A 17,448-nucleotide genomic window follows, 5' to 3' on the forward strand; every position below is an offset into this window, starting at 1 on the left:
CCTAGTGACAGTGGTCCGAGAAGGGACAAACCACAGACTGCTGACATGGTGTTTGGCGCCCAAGGTTCATCGATGCTCAGGGACAACGTGATGGCAGTGGCCTCTTTCAACAGGATATTGCATCCTGCCACACTGCACACATTGTTTGAGAATGATTTGAGGAAAATTATGTTCAAGGTGTTGCCCTGGCCTCCAAAGTCCCCAGATCTCATCCTGATTGATCATCTGTGGGATGTGCTGGACCAGCAAGTCCCATCCACCGCAGCTCCGTGTTGCAGCTTACCGGACTTGAAGGATCTGTTGCTAATGTCTTGTTGCCAGACACCATAGGAATCTTTCAGGGGTCTTGAAGAATCCATTCCTCAGTGGGTCGGCACGGTTTTGGCGGCCCACTGAAGACCAACAGCATATTGGGCAGGTGGTCATAATGTTGTGGCTCATCGTTGTACATAAAGAATAACAGGTTGAGTTTTGAAAGCAGAAGGTAGAAAACTCTGCAATGTTAGTCACTGCAAAGAATGTTACTGCAAAACACCGAAACACGGTAGCCATGATCATTAACCCCCTCTGTGTCTTCAGATGAATGTCGCGGTCTGACCCAGGAGTCATGTGACATCAGCCCAGTGCTCAGTCAGGCTATGGAAGCATTGCAGGACCGCCCAGTCCTCTACAAGTAAGACAGCATACTCACATTCACGCACACTAACATGCTTACTTTTTCTGTCTCTCTCACAAACAAACTTATTATGGGAGGTAATTGGTGAAGATGAAATCAGGACTTGTTGTCCTTACTTAAACTTGGCACCATTACCAGCGCTCACCATTACATCACCCACTCTACCGTCATCACCTTAACATCACCTGCTCTCCTTATTACCATAACTTTATCACCAACCGCTTAACATCCACTCAGACTGCATGTCTTTATCATGACCACCAGAGGGTGCACTTGAACTATAATTGTGGGGGTTTTCTGTAGCTTGTCTGTGACTGAGACTGAACCAGTCATCCAATCACAGCCCCAGTCATCCAATCACGGCCCCAGTCATCCAATCCCTGCCCCAGCCATCCAATCACGGCCCCAGCCATCCAATCACGGCCCCAGCCATCCAATCACAGCCCCAGCCATCCAATCACGGCCCCAGCCATCCAATCACAGCCCCAGCCATCCAATCACGGCCCCAGCCAGCAATCCAATCACGGCCCCAGCCAACAATCCAATCATGGCCCCAGCCAGCAATCCAATCACGGCCCCAGCCAACAATCCAATCACGGCCCCAGCCAGCAATCCAATCACGGCCCCAGCCAGCCATCCAATCACGGCCCCAGCCATCCAATCACAGCCCCAGCAATCCTATCAAGACCCCAGCCATCCAATCACGGCCCCAGCCTGCCATCCAATCACGGCCCCAGTCATCCAATCACGGCCCCAGCCATCCAATCACTGCCCCAGTCAGCCGTCCAATCACACTGTGTTCCTGTAATATATCTCCCCCTCCTCTCCTTCCACCCTTCCTCCCCCACTTCTCCTTCCACCCTTCCTCCCCCTCCTCTCCTTCCACCCTTCCTCCCCCTCCTCTCCTTCCACCCTTCCTCCCCCTCCTCTCCTTCCACCCTTCCTCCCCCACTTCTCCTTCCACCATTCCTCCTTCATTTCTCCTTCCACCCTTCCTCCCCCTCCTCTCCTTCCACCCTTCCTTCCCCTCCTCTCCTTCCTCCCTTCCTCCCCCTCCTCTCCTTCCTCCCGTCCTCCTTCATTTCTCCTTCCTCCTTTCTCTCCCTGGCATCAACAGTGTTAATCTATTGTTTAGTCTAGCTGAGTTCTCTTCCTGCCAACCAACCATAACATTTCCCGGTCATCTTTCTCACGGGCAGACATTCAGGTAGACAGACAGGCATTTAGATGAATGTCATTTAGCAAACCTTTTCTGAAGACATTTAGTGGGTACATACATTGTCATTCATTTTTTCCTGGCGGCTCATTGGATTGAACCCCAAGCTCTGCCAAGTTTTATGTTCTACCAAATGAGCAACACTATTGCCGCTGGCTGACAGTGTTGTTTGTGTATGGCGGTAGGACTTCTTTCCCACACAGTCCTGATGTCCTTTCCCAGTGGGTTTGTTTTGGTTTGTTTCTCTCATAACTGCCCTAGTGTTGGCTCAACATGGGTTCTGTCAGCTTGCTGGTTGAATTACAGGTGCCCTAATTTCCCCTTCTTTCTTTCTCTTTATCTCTTTCCATGCTTATGTGTCTCTGTGACTGTCTCTATTTCTCTTTCTATGACTCTCTGTCTCTCTGACTCTCTGTCTCTCTGACTCTCTGTCTCTATGACTCTCTGTCTCTATGACTCTCTGTCTCCATGACTCTCTGTCTCCATGACTCTCTGTCTCCATGACTCTCTGTCTCTATGACTATCTTTATGACTCTCTTCGTGACTCTCTGTCTCCCTGTCTGTCTGTATTAGGTATTCACTCGTTGTCTGTCTGTCTGTCTGTGTCAGGTATTCACTCGTTGTCTCCCTGTCTGTCTGTATCAGGTATTCACTGGATGAGTTTGGGACGGCGCGGAGGTGTGCAGTGGTGCGGGGTTTCATCGATGCCCTAACCCGAGGGGGCCCAGGGGGAACACCTCGCCCCATAGAGATGCACTCCCATGACCCCATGAGGTAAAGACATACGACACACACTACATCAGGGAGAAACTTTTTGTTCACTGGATGATTGTTTGGTCATAGGCTCTTGGTTAACACAGATGTTTTACATAATCGTGTGGTCAGCATTTTATGTTCTGTCAGATCTGATTAATTAAGGTCGTTTGTTTAGCTTCCTGGTTCAACTCTCTCCTGTAGGGTGAAGGTGAAGTTGTTAATAATCAGAGGAAACAGACACATTATAACATTGAGCAACAGATGCAGTTCATTAGTTCTCCTCTTTAGGTGTTGCATGCCAGACAATTTGTAGTTATTTAGTGAAGAGAACACCTGAAGTGGCTTAAACTGGAACTCAAAAGACTACATTATGCTGAATACAAAAAAGTATTCTATGATTTTCTTATGTCTTTGTACTTGATTGCATTTCTTTAGAATGGCAATATCACATTCATGTTTTGGGGGTGACCATAACATTCATGTCTGCCCCTTCCTCCCTATATATTCCACTACCTCTGACCCCTTCCTCCCTATATATTCCACTACCTCTGACCCCTTCCTCCCTATATATTCCACTACCTCTGACTCCTTCCTCCCTATATATTCCACTACCTCTGACCCCTTTTTCCTTATATATTCCACTACCTCTGATCCCCTTTTCCTTATATATTCCACTACCTCTTACCCCTTCCTCCCTATATATTCCACTACCTCTGACCCCTTTTTCCTTATATATTCCACTACCTCTGATCCCCTTTTCCTTATATATTCCACTACCTCTTACCCCTTTTTCCTTATATATTCCACTACCTCTGATCCCCTTTTTTCCTTATATATTCCACTACCTCTGACCCCTTTTTCCTTATATATTCCACTACCTCTGACCCCTTCTTCCCTATATATTTCACTACCTCTGACCCCTTCTTCCCTATATATAACTTTTTCCTTTATCCCTTTTTCCTTATATATTCCACTATCTCTGATCCCTTTTTCCTTATATCTTCCACTACCTCTGACCCCTTTTTCCTTGTATATTCCACTACCTCGGACCCCTTCTTCCCTATATATTCCACTACCTCTGACCCCTTCTTCCCTATATATTCCACTACCTCTGACCCCTTCTTCTCTATATATTCCACTACCCCTTCTTCCCTATATATTCCACTACCTCTGACCCCCTTTTCCTTTTATATTCCACAGTCGAATACAGTGATGGATGTCTTGATATTAGGGTGGAGTCAAATAGTTGTATGAATGTCATTGACATTGTCTATACTTCGACATACCATAGTACAAACTATACTGTTAATATAATAATAATTATTGTTAGGGACCGTGTCTATATATTTATATCACAACTTCTGTCTCTGCCTGCATGTGTGTCCTATAGGTATGTTGGGGACATGCTAGCATGGCTGCACCAGGCCACTGCCTCTGAAAAGGAGCACATGGAGGCCCTGCTGAAACATGTCACTGCCCCAGGTAACCTAAACCTGACCTTTCACCTTAATACCAGCCCTGCTGAAACACGTCACCCCTGTGTAGTTAATTGTGTCTGACTGGATATCTGCCTTCCTCTTCAGGGGTGGCTGATAATATGCAGGAGGTGATTGGCCACATCACAGAGGGTGTCTGTAGACCTCTTAAAGTAAGTCTCTTAACCCCACCCAATAAACATCTACACCCTATCATATAAGTCTCTAAACCCCATCCAATAAACCTCTACACCCCATCGTTAGTCTCTAAACCCCACACAATATACATCTACACCACATCTTATAAGTCTCTAAATTCCACCCATTACCTAAACCCCACCAAGCAAGTCTCTAAGCCCCATTCTGGAAGTCTCTAAACCCCATGAAGCAAGTCCCTAAATCCCATTCTGGAAGTCTCTAAGCCCCATTCTGGAAGTCTCTAAACCCCACCCAGCAAGTCTCTAAGCCCCATTCTGGAAGTCTCTAAACCCCATTCTGGAAGTCTCTAAACCCCATCAAGCAAGTCTCTAAGCCCCATTCTGGAAGTCTCTAAACCCCACCGAGCAAGTCTCTAAGCCCCATTCTGGAAGTTTCTAAGCCCCATTCTGGAAGTTTCTAAGCCCCATTCTGGAAGTCTCTAAGCCCCATTCTGGAAGTCTCTAAACTCCATCCAGTAAGTCTCTAAACCCCATTCTGGAAGTCTCTAAACCCCATCCAGTAAGTCTTTAAAACCCATTCTGGAAGTCTCTAAACCCCATTCTGGAAGTCTCTAAACCCCATCCAGTAAGTCTCTAAACCCCATCCAGTAAGTCTCTAAACCCCATTCTGGAAGTCTCTAAACCCCACCCAGTAAGTCTCTAAACCCCATTCTGGAAGTCTCTAAACCCCATCCAGTAAGTCTCTAAACCTCATTCTGGAAGTCTCTAAACCCCATCCAGTAAGTCTTTAAAACCCATTCTGGAAGTCTCTAAACCCCACCCAGTAAGTCTCTAAACCCCATTCTGGAAGTCTGTAAACCCCATCCAGTAAGTCTCTAAACCCCATTCTGGAAGTCTCTAAACCCCATCCAGTAAGTCTTTAAAACCCATTCTGGAAGTCTCTAAACCCCACCCAGTAAGTCTTTAAACCCCACCCTGTATATATCTTGATTTTGTGTCCAGGTGCGTTTAGAACAGGTGATCGTGGCTGAACCTGGTGCAGTTCTGCTGTACAAACTCTCCAACCTGCTCAAGTTCTACCACCACACCATCAGGTAGGTACAATAGCCTATCCATGACTCCTGACTTCTGAACTTAATCACATCATTACCTCCTCACCCATTTATCATTAGATTGGACTTAAAAGGTGACTGTTATTACGATTCAGCTTGTGTATTCCTGTTTCTGATTATAAAAATGTCACTACTTCGTATCACTTCCTCAAACCTGACCGAATTAATCTAGGATAGCTCATGAAATCTGGAATATCTTTTTTTGCATAGCAAGTTTTGGTCAGATGATTTTACACTGCTCAAAAAGATTTAGGAAATAGGTAATCATCACAGTGTAAAACCAAATCAATTAAAACCTCAGGGATATCAGTCCGTCCAGTTAGGAAGCAGAAGTGATTGTGAATCAGTGTCACCTGTTTTGGTGCAAATGAAAGTGACAACAGGTGCACTGGAAAGGCACCAGCAAAAAATGAATGGTTTTGCAGGTGGTGGCCACAGACTATTGACCTGATTGTTCTCTAGTTTTGTGTTCTGTTAATCTGTTGGTCCTTGTCACTACTGGTAGCATGAGGCCCATTCTGGATGCAGAGGTAGTACAGCTTCTCCAGCTTGGCACATCCATACTTGCCGTCACCAGAAGGTTTGCTGTCTCCCAGTACAGTCTCTAGAGCATGGTGGAGATACCAGGAGACGGACCGTTACATAAGGGGACCTGGACAGGGCCATGGAAGGGAATCAACCCAGCAGCAGGACCGGTATCTGCTCCTTTGTGCAAGGAGGAACTGGAGGAGCATTGCCAGAGCCCTATAAAATGACCTCCAGTAGGCTGCTGGTGTGCATGTTTCTGACCAAACTGTCAGAAACAGACTCCATGAGGGAGGCATGAGGGCCTGACATCCTCTAGTGGGACCTGTGTTCACAGTCCAGCACCGATTGGCATTCGTCAGAGAGCAGCAGAATTGGCAGGTCCACCTTTGGCAACCCGTTCTCTTCACAGATGAGAGCAGGTTCACACTGAGCACCTGACAGATGTGGTGAATGTTAACCTGCCTGCAACATCACCAGCATGACCGGTTTGGAAGTGCATCAGTGATGGTCTGGGGAGGCATATCCATGGAGGGTCACACAAACCTCCACGTGCTAGCCATCGGTACCCTGACTGCTGTTAGGTAACAAGATGAAATACTCGCACCCATCGTCAGATCTTACGCTGGTGCAGTGGGCCCTGGGTTCCTCCTGGTGCAGGACAATGCCTGGCCTCATGTGGCCAGAGAATGTAGGCAATTCCTGGATGACGAAGGCATTGATGCCATTGACTGGCCGTCATGTTCCTCAGACCTGAATCAAATTGAGAACCTCTGGGACGTTATGCATCAGTGCATCCGATGCCACCAAGCGTTATTTTAGCAGCAGGATATTATGCTGGCAGCACTCAGATTTTCTTTATCACAATAAAAGCCATCATTGAAATGTATAAGGCAATATAGTTAACAATCTAGTCAGTAAAAAAGAACAGACACAAACAATATTGGAACGGACAGACTAGATTGTGTAATGAATTGTAATTAAGCTTCATAACCATCACTACCCCAAGTAGCACCATGCACTGTCCAAGAGCTCACTGATGTACTGATCAAGGTCTGGGAGGAGATCCCCCAGGACACCGTCCCTCCTCTCATCAGGAGCATGTCCAGATGTTGTTGGGAGTGCATACAGGCACATAGGGGTCATACACACTACTGAGTCACATTATGAGTTGCCGTGATGAAATTCTGTTGTTGATTTTAGTTTCCATTGACTATTATGTCATTTTGTTCTCAACTAATTACTCAATGTACAGTAAAGATATTGATCTTTTATGCATTTCCTTTATAAAGACCTGATGTGTGATTTAAGTGTCCCTTAATTTGTTTGAACAGTGCAGTTCTAAGGGGTTTGATGCAGTTATAAAATACTAACTTCTCACATCTGATCCCCAGGCTCTATTAAACACTGGGAATGTTTGATAGATAAAAGACATTAAAGAACTCTATTTCTGTCTGTCTCTCTCCCTCTGTCTGTCTCCATCTGTCTCTATTTCGTTCTCTTTGTGTCTATTTGTTTCTGTCACTTTTTCTGCCTTTCATTGTCCCTCTCCACAGTTCTATAGTAGGCACCAGTGTGGCCTCCCTGTTGATGACAATAGAAGAGATGCACATCCTCAGTAAGAAGATGTTCTTCAACAGTCTCAGTCTGCATGCCAGCCGGCTGATGGACAAGGTACAACTAAGATACACACAAACACCCCAATAAGAAACAAAACAAACGTACAAGGTACCGAGATGAGGACCAGCTTGTTTTCTGAACTTTTGGGGTGGATTTGAGTGGGGTTTTATGGTGTTATTATAGATGTTTTCAGAAGATGGGACAATGCTGACTTGTAAAGTCAGAGAAGAGTTTTAACTCACCCCCATTTAGATGAGACAGCAAAGAAGGAATGCCTGTATCACTTTCGCAATCTCGAGACTCCCAGTGTTCCAGACTCCCAGTGTTCCAGACTCCCAGTGTTCCAGACTCCCAGTGTTCCAGACTCCCAGTGTTCCAGATTCCCAGTGTTCCAGACTCCCAGTGTTCCAGACTCCCAGTGTTCCAGACTCCCAGTGTTCTAATATAAAGTTGATGACAGGAACTCAAGCAACATGTTGTGAATGTTTCTTAACCCTCAGACACCTATTTAGGACACATACAGTACCAGTCAAAAGTTTGGACACACCTACTCATTCAAGGGTATTTCTTTAGTTTTACTATTTTCTACATAGCATAATAGTGAAAACATGAAAACTATACAAATACATGCATACACAGATCATCCATAACATTATTACCACCTGCCTAATATTGTGTAGGTCCCCTTTTTGCCGCCAAAACAGCCCTGTGGTGTCTGGCACCAAGACGTTAGTTGTAAATCCTTTAAGTCCTGTAAGTTGCGAGATGGGGCCTCCATGGATCGGACCTGTTTGTCCAGCACATCGCACAGATGCTCGATTGGATTGAGATCTGGGGAATATGGAGGCCAAGTCAACTCCTTGAACTTCGTTGTTGTGTATCTTAAACCATTCCTGAACCATTCTTGCTTTGTGGCAGGGTGCATTATCCTGCTGAAAGAGGCCAATGCCACCAGGAAATACCGTTGCCATTAAAAGGGAGCACATGGTCTGCAACAATGCTTAGGTAGGCGGTATGTGTCAAAGTAACATCCATTTGTTCTCCAGGTAAGTGACGCACACCCACCCGGCCATCCAGGCAATGTAATTCATTAGACTGGGCCACCTTCTTCTATTGTGCTGTGGTCCAGTTCTGATGCTCACTTTCGGCAGTGTACAGGGGTCAGCATGGGCACCCTGAATGATCTGCGGCTATGCAGCCTCATACGCAACAAACTGCGATGCGCTGTGTGTTCTGACACCTTTCTATCAGTACCAGCATTAGCTCTGTTGGATCGTACCACACGGGCCAGCCTTCGCTGCCCACGTGCATCAGTGAGCCTTGGCCGCCCATGACCCTGTCGCCAGTTCACCGTTTTTCCATCCTTGGGCTACTTTTGGTAAGTACTGACCACTGCAGACCGGGAACACCCCACAGGGGCTGCAATTTTGGAGATGCTCTGACCCAGTCGTCTAACCATCACAATTTGGCCCTGGTCAAAGTCACTCAGATCCTTACGCTTGCCCATTTTTCCTGCTTCTAACACATCAACTTTGAGGACAGAATGTTTTCTTGCTGCCTAATATATCCCACCCACTGACAGGTGCCATGATAAATATATTATTAGTGTTATTCACTTCACCGGTCAGTGGTCATAATGTTATGGCTGATTGGTGTATATATTTTCCTTGCTTATTTTAGCTTTTCGTTCCATAATACGGACTACTACAGTAAAGACATAATGATGGTCTTCTGTATACCAGCCCTACCTTGTCATCCTCTGTATATCCACCTTGTCATCCTCTGTATATAACACATTAAGAAGGGAAGAAATTCTAAAAATTTACTTTTAACAAGGCACACCTGTTAATTGAAATGCATTCCAGGTGACTACCTCATGAAGCTGATTGAGAGAATGCCAAGAGTGTGCAAGGCTGTCTTCAAGGCAAAGGGTGTTTACTTTGAAGAATCTCCTGTATTACATTTATTTTTATCTGTTTAACCTTTTTTGGTTCCAAATGTGTTATTTCGTAGCTTTGATGTCTTCATATTATTTTACAATGTCGAAAATAGCAAAAATGAAGTAATACCTTTGAATGAGTAGGTATGTCCATGCCTTTGACTGGCACTGTATATCCCATGTTAACAGGTCGAGGTCTACCGTCCATGGTACGAGCCGGGACTTAGAAACAGCAGTCTAGTTCCTCTAATTGGTGTCCAATTTCCCAGACCACGACAGGCCTCCTTGAAAACAACTCTAGCTGCTGTCAGATCAATAGTAGTAAGATGACTAACAACCCTGAAGACCTGAATCATCACATGGCCTCCAGAATGCTCCCACTGCTAATGGAACAGACACAGACTTGTTCTAATCACTGGTGTTAGAAGGGGACTGGAAGGGAGACCAGTCAAAGCGCTCCTGTGCCTTGACACCATAATGGTGGAAAGCATTTGAAACCCACTTTTAAATTGTACCTCCTCTCACTAATACACACACCTTTACTTTTCATGAACTAATGTCTACCCTTTTCTTTCAAGTGTTACTACTAAATGACTAAATTGTTTCTGAATGAAGAGGACTGTGACATTCTAATTGCAGAAATCTCTGTACATTTCTATTTTAGACAGACTTAATATGAGGAGGGAATAGTTCAGTGTTGAAAGCCATTTAAAGTGAAATACAGCAGCACAATGAGTGAGCTACTGCTGAGCTTTTAACACATTTAGAATACTGTCAGGAAGACCCAGACTGGCGCCTGTTTACAACCTGACTGGAGCCTGTTTACAACCAGACTGGAGCCTGTTTACAACCAGACTGGAGCCTGTTTACAACCAGACTGGTGCCTGTTTACAACCAGACTGGTGCCTGTTTACAACCAGACTGGTGCCTGTTTACAACCAGACTGGAGCCTGTTTACAACCAGACTGGTGCCTGTTTACAACCAGACTGGTGCCTGTTTACAACCAGACTGGTGCCTGTTTACAACCAGACTGGTGCCTGTTTACAACCAGACTGGTGCCTGTTTACAACCAGACTGGTGCCTGTTTACAACCAGACTGGTGCCTGTTTACAACCAGACTGGTGCCTGTTTACAACCAGACTGGTGCCTGTTTACAACCAGACTGATGCCTGTTTACAACCAGACTGGTGCCTGTTTACAACCAGACTGGTGCCTGTTTACAACCAGACTGGTGCCTGTTTACAACCAGAATGGTGCCTGTTTACAACCAGACTGGTGCCTGTTTACAACCAGACTGGTGCCTGTTTACAACCAGACTGGTGCCTGTTTTAGTTGGGCTGTGGTTGTTTCAGTCAGAAGTGCCTTATCATTGAGGGCTGGATATCCATATTCATTGTTAAATAATAAAGGTTACAGCCGCTATGGACATATTTTTAGCTAGATCACCCCAAATCATGGATACATCATCAGGAAGTGCAGGATGTTGCGGTCTTGCTCTTCATCTGATTCTCTCCTCTTTCTCCCTCTTCCTCTCCTCAGGTAGAGCTGCCTCCTCCAGACTTAGGTCCCACCTCCTCCCTGACCCAGACCTTGTCCCTGCTGAGGGAGGTGTTGGCCTCCCATGACTCCTCAGTGGTTCCCCTGGATGCGCGTCAGGCTGACTTTGCCCAGGTAACCTCCTCCTCCCCTGTCTCCGTCCAAATCCCTCCCCCACCCCTGTCTCTTTTGTAATGTTAAGAATCATTAAAAAAGGTCAAAGCTTTTACTTACAACATACATAAAAAATACACAAAATAAAAATAGCACTGCCTCTCTTCTCCCCCTTTGCTTTTTTCTGCTTCCTCCTTCCTCTCCCACACCCCCTCTCTCCCCCTAGGTGTTGTCCTGTATCCTGGACCCCCTGCTCCAACTGTGTACTGTGTCAGCCAGTAATCTGGGAACTGCGGACATGGCAACATACATGGTGAACTCTCTGTATGTGATGAAGACCACCCTGGCTCTGTTTGAGTTCACTGACAAGAGGCTGGAGATGTTGGAGTTCCAGGTACTGTACTGGCAGTCCATCTGCTGATTGTCTCCTGGCCAGTTATCCTTACTCGGATCAATCCTTAAGTGACTTAGTGGAGGGCAAATTCCGGCCATCCCCCATGAAAATATATCTTGGTCAACCGATAGTTAAATGCTTTTTCAACCAGTCAGTTGGTCACACTTTTAAAAGGTCTCTTTTCCCATTTATAGACACATTGCATTTTGTTATATTAATGTATTCATCTTTATTTTTTTATTGTTTTAACAAAATACATCACCCATCCTTGTTATGAGGACTTTCTCCTGTGTCTTTAGCTACAAGTACCTCACCCCCCCCATCATTGTTATGAGGACTTTCCCCTGTGTCTTTAGCTACAAGTACATCACCCATCCTTGTTATGAGGACTTTCTCCTGTGTCTTTAGCTACAAGTACATCACCCCCATCATTGTTATGAGGACTTTCCCCTGTGTCTTTAGCTACAAGTACATCACCCATCCTTGTTATGAGGACTTTCTCCTGTGTCTTTAGCTACAAGTACATCACCCCCATCATTGTTATGAGGACTTTCCCCTGTGTCTTTAGCTACAAGTACATCACCCATCCTTGTTATGAGGACTTTCTCCTGTGTCTTTAGCTACAAGTACCTCACCCCCCCATCATTGTTATGAGGACTTTCCCCTGTGTCTTTAGCTACAAGTACATCACCCATCCTTGTTATGAGGACTTTCTCCTGTGTCTTTAGCTACAGGTACATCACCCCCCATCATTGTTATGAGGACTTTCCCCTGTGTTTTTAGCTACAAGTACATCACCCATCCTTGTTATGAGGACTTTCTCCTGTGTGTTTAGCTACAAGTACCTCACCCCCCATCATTGTTATGAGGACTTTCTCCTGTGTCTTTAGCTACAAGTACATCACCCATCCTTGTTATGAGGACTCTCTCCTGTGTCTTTAGCTACAAGTACATCACCCCCCATCATTGTTATGAGGACTTTCCCCTGTGTCTTTAGCTACAAGTACATCACCCCCCATCATTGTTATGATTTTCTCCTGTGTCTTTAGCTACTGCTGTGTCTTTAGCTACTGACCAGTCATTCTTGTCTTTTCTACAGATAGAGGCTCACCTGGACACTCTGATTAATGAGCAGGCGTCCTTTGTTCTGACCCGGGCCGGACTGAGCCACATCTACAGCTGTGTCCAACAGCACAGCCCAGACCAGGTGAGAAACACGCTGGCTGACTCTCGTTTTATTTCTATTTTCATTTAACCAGCGGAGGAGCCATTGTTTACATGACCTCTTCGGAGCAGCTTTTGTCATAGTTACTAAACGGTTATGCTCGCATTAATAAAGTCTGCTCCTTAGGACTTAACTAGCGCCCCGGTTCTCCTACTTCTTAGGAGTAAATTAGCGCCCCCGGGCCTTCTACTTCTTGGGACTAAACTACCGCCCCGGGCCTTCTACTTCTTGGGACTAAACTAGCGCCCCGGTCCTGCTAATTCTTGGGACTAAACTAGCGCCCCGGTCCTGCTACTTCTTGGGACTACACTAGCACCCCGGTCCTGCACCCTGTTCCTGTCTTTTTCTTAGTCTACCTGCCTCTATGTGGTGGTTGTCAATGGATGTATTTTCTATTGGCAAATATAACTAGTGTGTAAAAGAGAAAAGAAGACAATTGTTTTAAATTCTATTGAAGTTTTCTTGGAAGCTGTCCTTTTTATTTTATTTCATTGGGCTGAAGCTAACAGACGGGTTGTTATTTAATGGCTGTGTCTGCAGGTTAGGGACAGACTGTAGCTGCAGGGAGGTGTGTGTGTGTGTGTGTGTGTGTGTGTGTGTGTGTGTGTGTGTGTGTGTGTGTGTGTGTGTGTGTGTGTGTGTGTGTGTGTGTGTGTGTGTGTGTGTGTGTGTGTGTGTGTGTGTGTGTGTGTGTGTGTGTGTGTGTGTGTGTGTGTGTGTGGTAGAACAGGTAAACAATAAGTGGACAACCTGGTCATGACCCTCTTTGAGTGGTACAGAGGACCTGGCATTTAGTCTGTCAGCTATGTGTGTGTTGTTTGGTTGTTAGTGTCTGTCTGTCTGTGTATCCACGGTTCACAGTTGATGATAAATAGCCTACTATTAAAGCTGACAATCTGCTCTTTAACCTATTAGTTTAGGTTTTATTTCAAATCCAATGTATTGGATACTTAGATTCTGGAATGCATACCTACTGTATATACAACACCCGTATTAACACCAACATTGGCTTTGGAAAGGTTTCACACCTCCTCACTTTATCCACATTTTGTTGTGTCCTAAACTGAATGTATAATTATTACTTGGTTTGCCATTAGTCTACATTCAAAACACTATTATCACAAAGGCAAAACATGTTTTTAGAAATGTGTGCCTATTTACTAAAAATGAAAAACTGAAATATCTCATTTATGTAAGTATTCTGACCCTTTACCATGTCTCTCTAAATTGAGGCTCTTCCTTTGACCATCCCTGTTATGTATTACCCCACCTGTGCCAAATTGAATAGGTCTGACATGATTTGGAAAGGTACACACCAGTCTTTATACGGTCCCAGATTTCACAGAACATGTCAAAGCATTACACAAGCATTGAAGTCCAAGGGAGTCTTCTTAGGCCTCTAAGATAGAGGTTTTCTCCTTAGGCCTCTAAGACAGTGTTTTGATAAGGAAATCAAACTATTAGGCCTGAATTCCAAGCCTGGCTAATGCCATCCCTTTGATTGAAGCATGGTGGTGGGAGCGTCATACTATGGGGAAGCTTCTCAGCAGCAGGAACTAGGAGACTTGCCAGGATTGAGGGAAGAATGAATGGACTAAGAAACAGAGAGGTCCATGAAGAAAAGCTGATCACGCACAAACACTAGGGATTGATTAGACGATTAGACTAATCTTTCAGCAATACAACAACCCAAAGCACATCGCCAAGACAACGCTGGAGCGGCTTTGGGAGAAGTTTGTTAATGTCCTTGAGTGCCGCAGCCAAAGCCTGAGGTTTACCAATGCTCCTCATCCGATCTGACAGAGCAGGGGAGGATCTTGACAAATGCAGTGGTGCAAAACTGTTATCACTGCCAAAAGGGCTGATATGCTGATATACACTACAGGCCAAAAGTTTGGACACACCTTCTCATTCAATGCGTTTTCTTTATTTTCATGACTATTTACATTGTAGATTCTCACTGAAGGCATCAAAACTATGAATGAACATATGTGGAATTATGTACTTAGCAAAAAGTGTGAAATAACTGAAAACATGTCTTATATTTTAGATTCCTTAAAGTAGCCACCCTTTGCTTTTTTGATAGCACTGCAAACCCTTGGTGTTCTCTCAATGAGCTTCATGAGGTAGTCACCTGAAATGGTTTTCACTTCACAGGTGTGCCTTGTCAGGGTTAATTAATGGAATATTTTCCCTTATTATTTGGGTTGGGACCATCAGTTTTGTTGTGCAGAAGTCAGGTTGATACACAGCCGACAGCCTTATTGGACAATTAGTAATCATAATATGGCAAGAACCAATCAGCTGAGTAAAGAGAAACGAGTGGCCATCATTACTCATCATAAGTCAATCCTGAAAATTGCGAGAACTTTGAATGTGTCCCCAAGTGATGTCGCAAAAACCATCAAGCGCTACAACGAAACTGGCTCACATGAGGACCGCCCCAGGAAAGGAAGACCAAGAGTCACCTCTGCTGTTAAAGATAAGTTCATCCGAGTCACCAGCCTGAGAAATCGCAGGTTAACAACAGCTCAGATTAGAGACCAGCTGAATGCCACACAGAGTTCTAGCAGCAGACACATCTCTAGAACAACTGTTAAGAGGAGACTGCGCAAATCAGGCCTTCATGGTCACGTAGCTGCTAGGAAACCACTGCTATGGAGAAGCAACAAGCAGAAGAGATTTGTTTGGGCCAAGAAACACAAGGAATTAAACCAATGGAAATCTGTGCTTTGGTCTGATGAGTCCAAGTTTGAGATATTTTGTTCCAACCACCGTGTCTTTGTGTGATGCAGAAAAGGTGAACGGAGGTGTGTACAAACTTTTGGCCTGTACTGTATATGTATAGTCCACCTACATAGAGTATGTCTTTATACAGTACACATACACTCACCTGAAGGATTATTAGGAACACCTGTTCAATTTCTCTTTAATGCAATTATCTAATCAACCAATCACATGGCAGTTGCTTCAATGCATTTAGGGGTGGGGTCCTGGTCAAGACAATCTCCTGAACTCCAAACTGAATGTCAGAATGGGAAAGAAAGGTGATTTAAGCAATTTTGAGCATGGCATGGTTGTTGGTGCCAGACGGGCCGGTCTGAGTATTTCACAATCTGCTCAGTTACGGGGATTTTCACGCACAACCATTTCTAGGGTTTACAAAGAATGGTGTGAAAAGGGAAAAACATCCAGTATGCGGCAGTCCTGTGGGCGAAAATGCCTTGTTGATGCCAGAGGTCAGAGGAGAATGGGCCGACTGATTCAAGCTGATAGAAGAGCAACTTTGACTGAAATAACCACTCGTTACAACCGAGGTATGCAGCAAAGCATTTGTGAAGCCACAACACGCACAACCTTGAGGCGGATGGGCTACAACAGCAGAAGACCCCACCAGGTACCACTCTTCTACAAATAGGAAAAAGAGGCTACAATTTGCACAAGCTCACCAAAATTGGACATTTGAAGACTGGAAGAATGTTGCCTGGTCTGATGAGTCTCGGTTTCTGTTGAGACATTCAAATGGTAGAGTCAGAATTTGGCATAAACAGAATGTGAACATGGATCCATCATGCCTTATTACCACTGTGCAGGCTGGTGGTGGTGGTGTAATGGTGTGGGGGATGTTTTCTTGGCACACTTTAGGCCCCTTAGTGACAATTGGGCATCGTTTAAATGCCACGGCCTACCTGAGCATTGTTTCTGACCATGTCTATCCCTTTATGACCACCATGTACCCATCCTCTGATGGCTACCTCCAGCAGGATAATGCACCATGTCACAAAGCTCGAATAATTTCAAATTGGTTTCTTGAACATGACAATGAGTTGACTGTACTGAAATGGCCCCCACAGTCACCAGATCTCAACCCAATAGAGCATCTTTGGGATGTTGGTGGAACAGGAGCTTCGTGCCCTGGATGTGCATCCCACAAATCTCCATCAACTGCAAGATGCTATCCTATCAATATGGGCCAATATTTCTAAAGAATGCTTTCAGCACCTTGTTGAATCAATGCCGCATAGAATTTAGGCAGTTCTGAAGGCGAAAGGGGGTCAAACACAGTTATTAGTATGGTGTTCCTAATAATCCTTTAGGTGAGTGTATATACAGTACATCTACAGCTCCAGGAAAAATTAAGAAACAACTGAACCTTTTTCTTTCCTTTCAAAAAAATTCAAAAAGGAAGGTTTTGAGTGAGGAACAGAAACGTTCAATTTGCAGTGGTCTCTTAATTTTAACCCTTCTGTTCCTCACTCAAAACCTTCCTTTTGTAGTTTTTTGGAAAGGAAAGAAAAAGGTGCAGTGGTCTCTTAATTTTTTCCGGCGCTGTATATACAGTCTACCTAGCCAGATTGTATTTGTGTTGTCATCAGATTATCCTGTGTTTGTTTGTGCTGCAGGGTCCTCTTTCCAACCTTCCCAGCATGGACCACTCCTCTCTGAAAGCAGCCATGGTGAGTTAGACCACATTCACAGTATGTCACTACATTATTACTCAAATCTGTGATCTGAATGATTGCCTGCATTTGTATTGTAAATATTGAAAAATAAGGCATTATTATGAAGCAGTTGTACACAACTGTGCTTGAGTTATCGGTACCAGACGTAAGCACTGCAAACTGCCAACTTTATTTTCTTTGTTGTTCTCTGTTAGACAGTTGGACAGTTTGAACATAACCTCTCCCTGTCTCTGTCAGA

The 17,448-nt window shown here is 44.8% G+C and overlaps 1 protein-coding gene across 2 annotated transcripts in view; it reads left to right on the forward strand.

The window, feature by feature from the left end:
- Nucleotides 1–17,448, forward strand: part of cog6 (component of oligomeric golgi complex 6) — a 57,330-nt gene that overhangs the window by 26,038 nt on the left and 13,844 nt on the right. For both annotated transcript variants that reach the window (XM_029120355.2, XM_029120346.2), the window contains exons 8-17: nucleotides 580–673; nucleotides 2,538–2,666; nucleotides 4,039–4,130; nucleotides 4,232–4,296; nucleotides 5,284–5,375; nucleotides 7,475–7,592; nucleotides 11,018–11,149; nucleotides 11,355–11,522; nucleotides 12,622–12,729; nucleotides 17,151–17,204. In XM_029120355.2, coding sequence (XP_028976188.2) covers nucleotides 580–673; nucleotides 2,538–2,666; nucleotides 4,039–4,130; nucleotides 4,232–4,296; nucleotides 5,284–5,375; nucleotides 7,475–7,592; nucleotides 11,018–11,149; nucleotides 11,355–11,522; nucleotides 12,622–12,729; nucleotides 17,151–17,204 — 1,052 coding nt within the window. The remainder of the gene's footprint in view (nucleotides 1–579; nucleotides 674–2,537; nucleotides 2,667–4,038; nucleotides 4,131–4,231; nucleotides 4,297–5,283; nucleotides 5,376–7,474; nucleotides 7,593–11,017; nucleotides 11,150–11,354; nucleotides 11,523–12,621; nucleotides 12,730–17,150; nucleotides 17,205–17,448) is intronic.

This window comes from Esox lucius, chromosome 1 (assembly GCF_011004845.1).
Source record: "Esox lucius isolate fEsoLuc1 chromosome 1, fEsoLuc1.pri, whole genome shotgun sequence".
Lineage (NCBI taxonomy): Eukaryota > Metazoa > Chordata > Actinopteri > Esociformes > Esocidae > Esox > Esox lucius.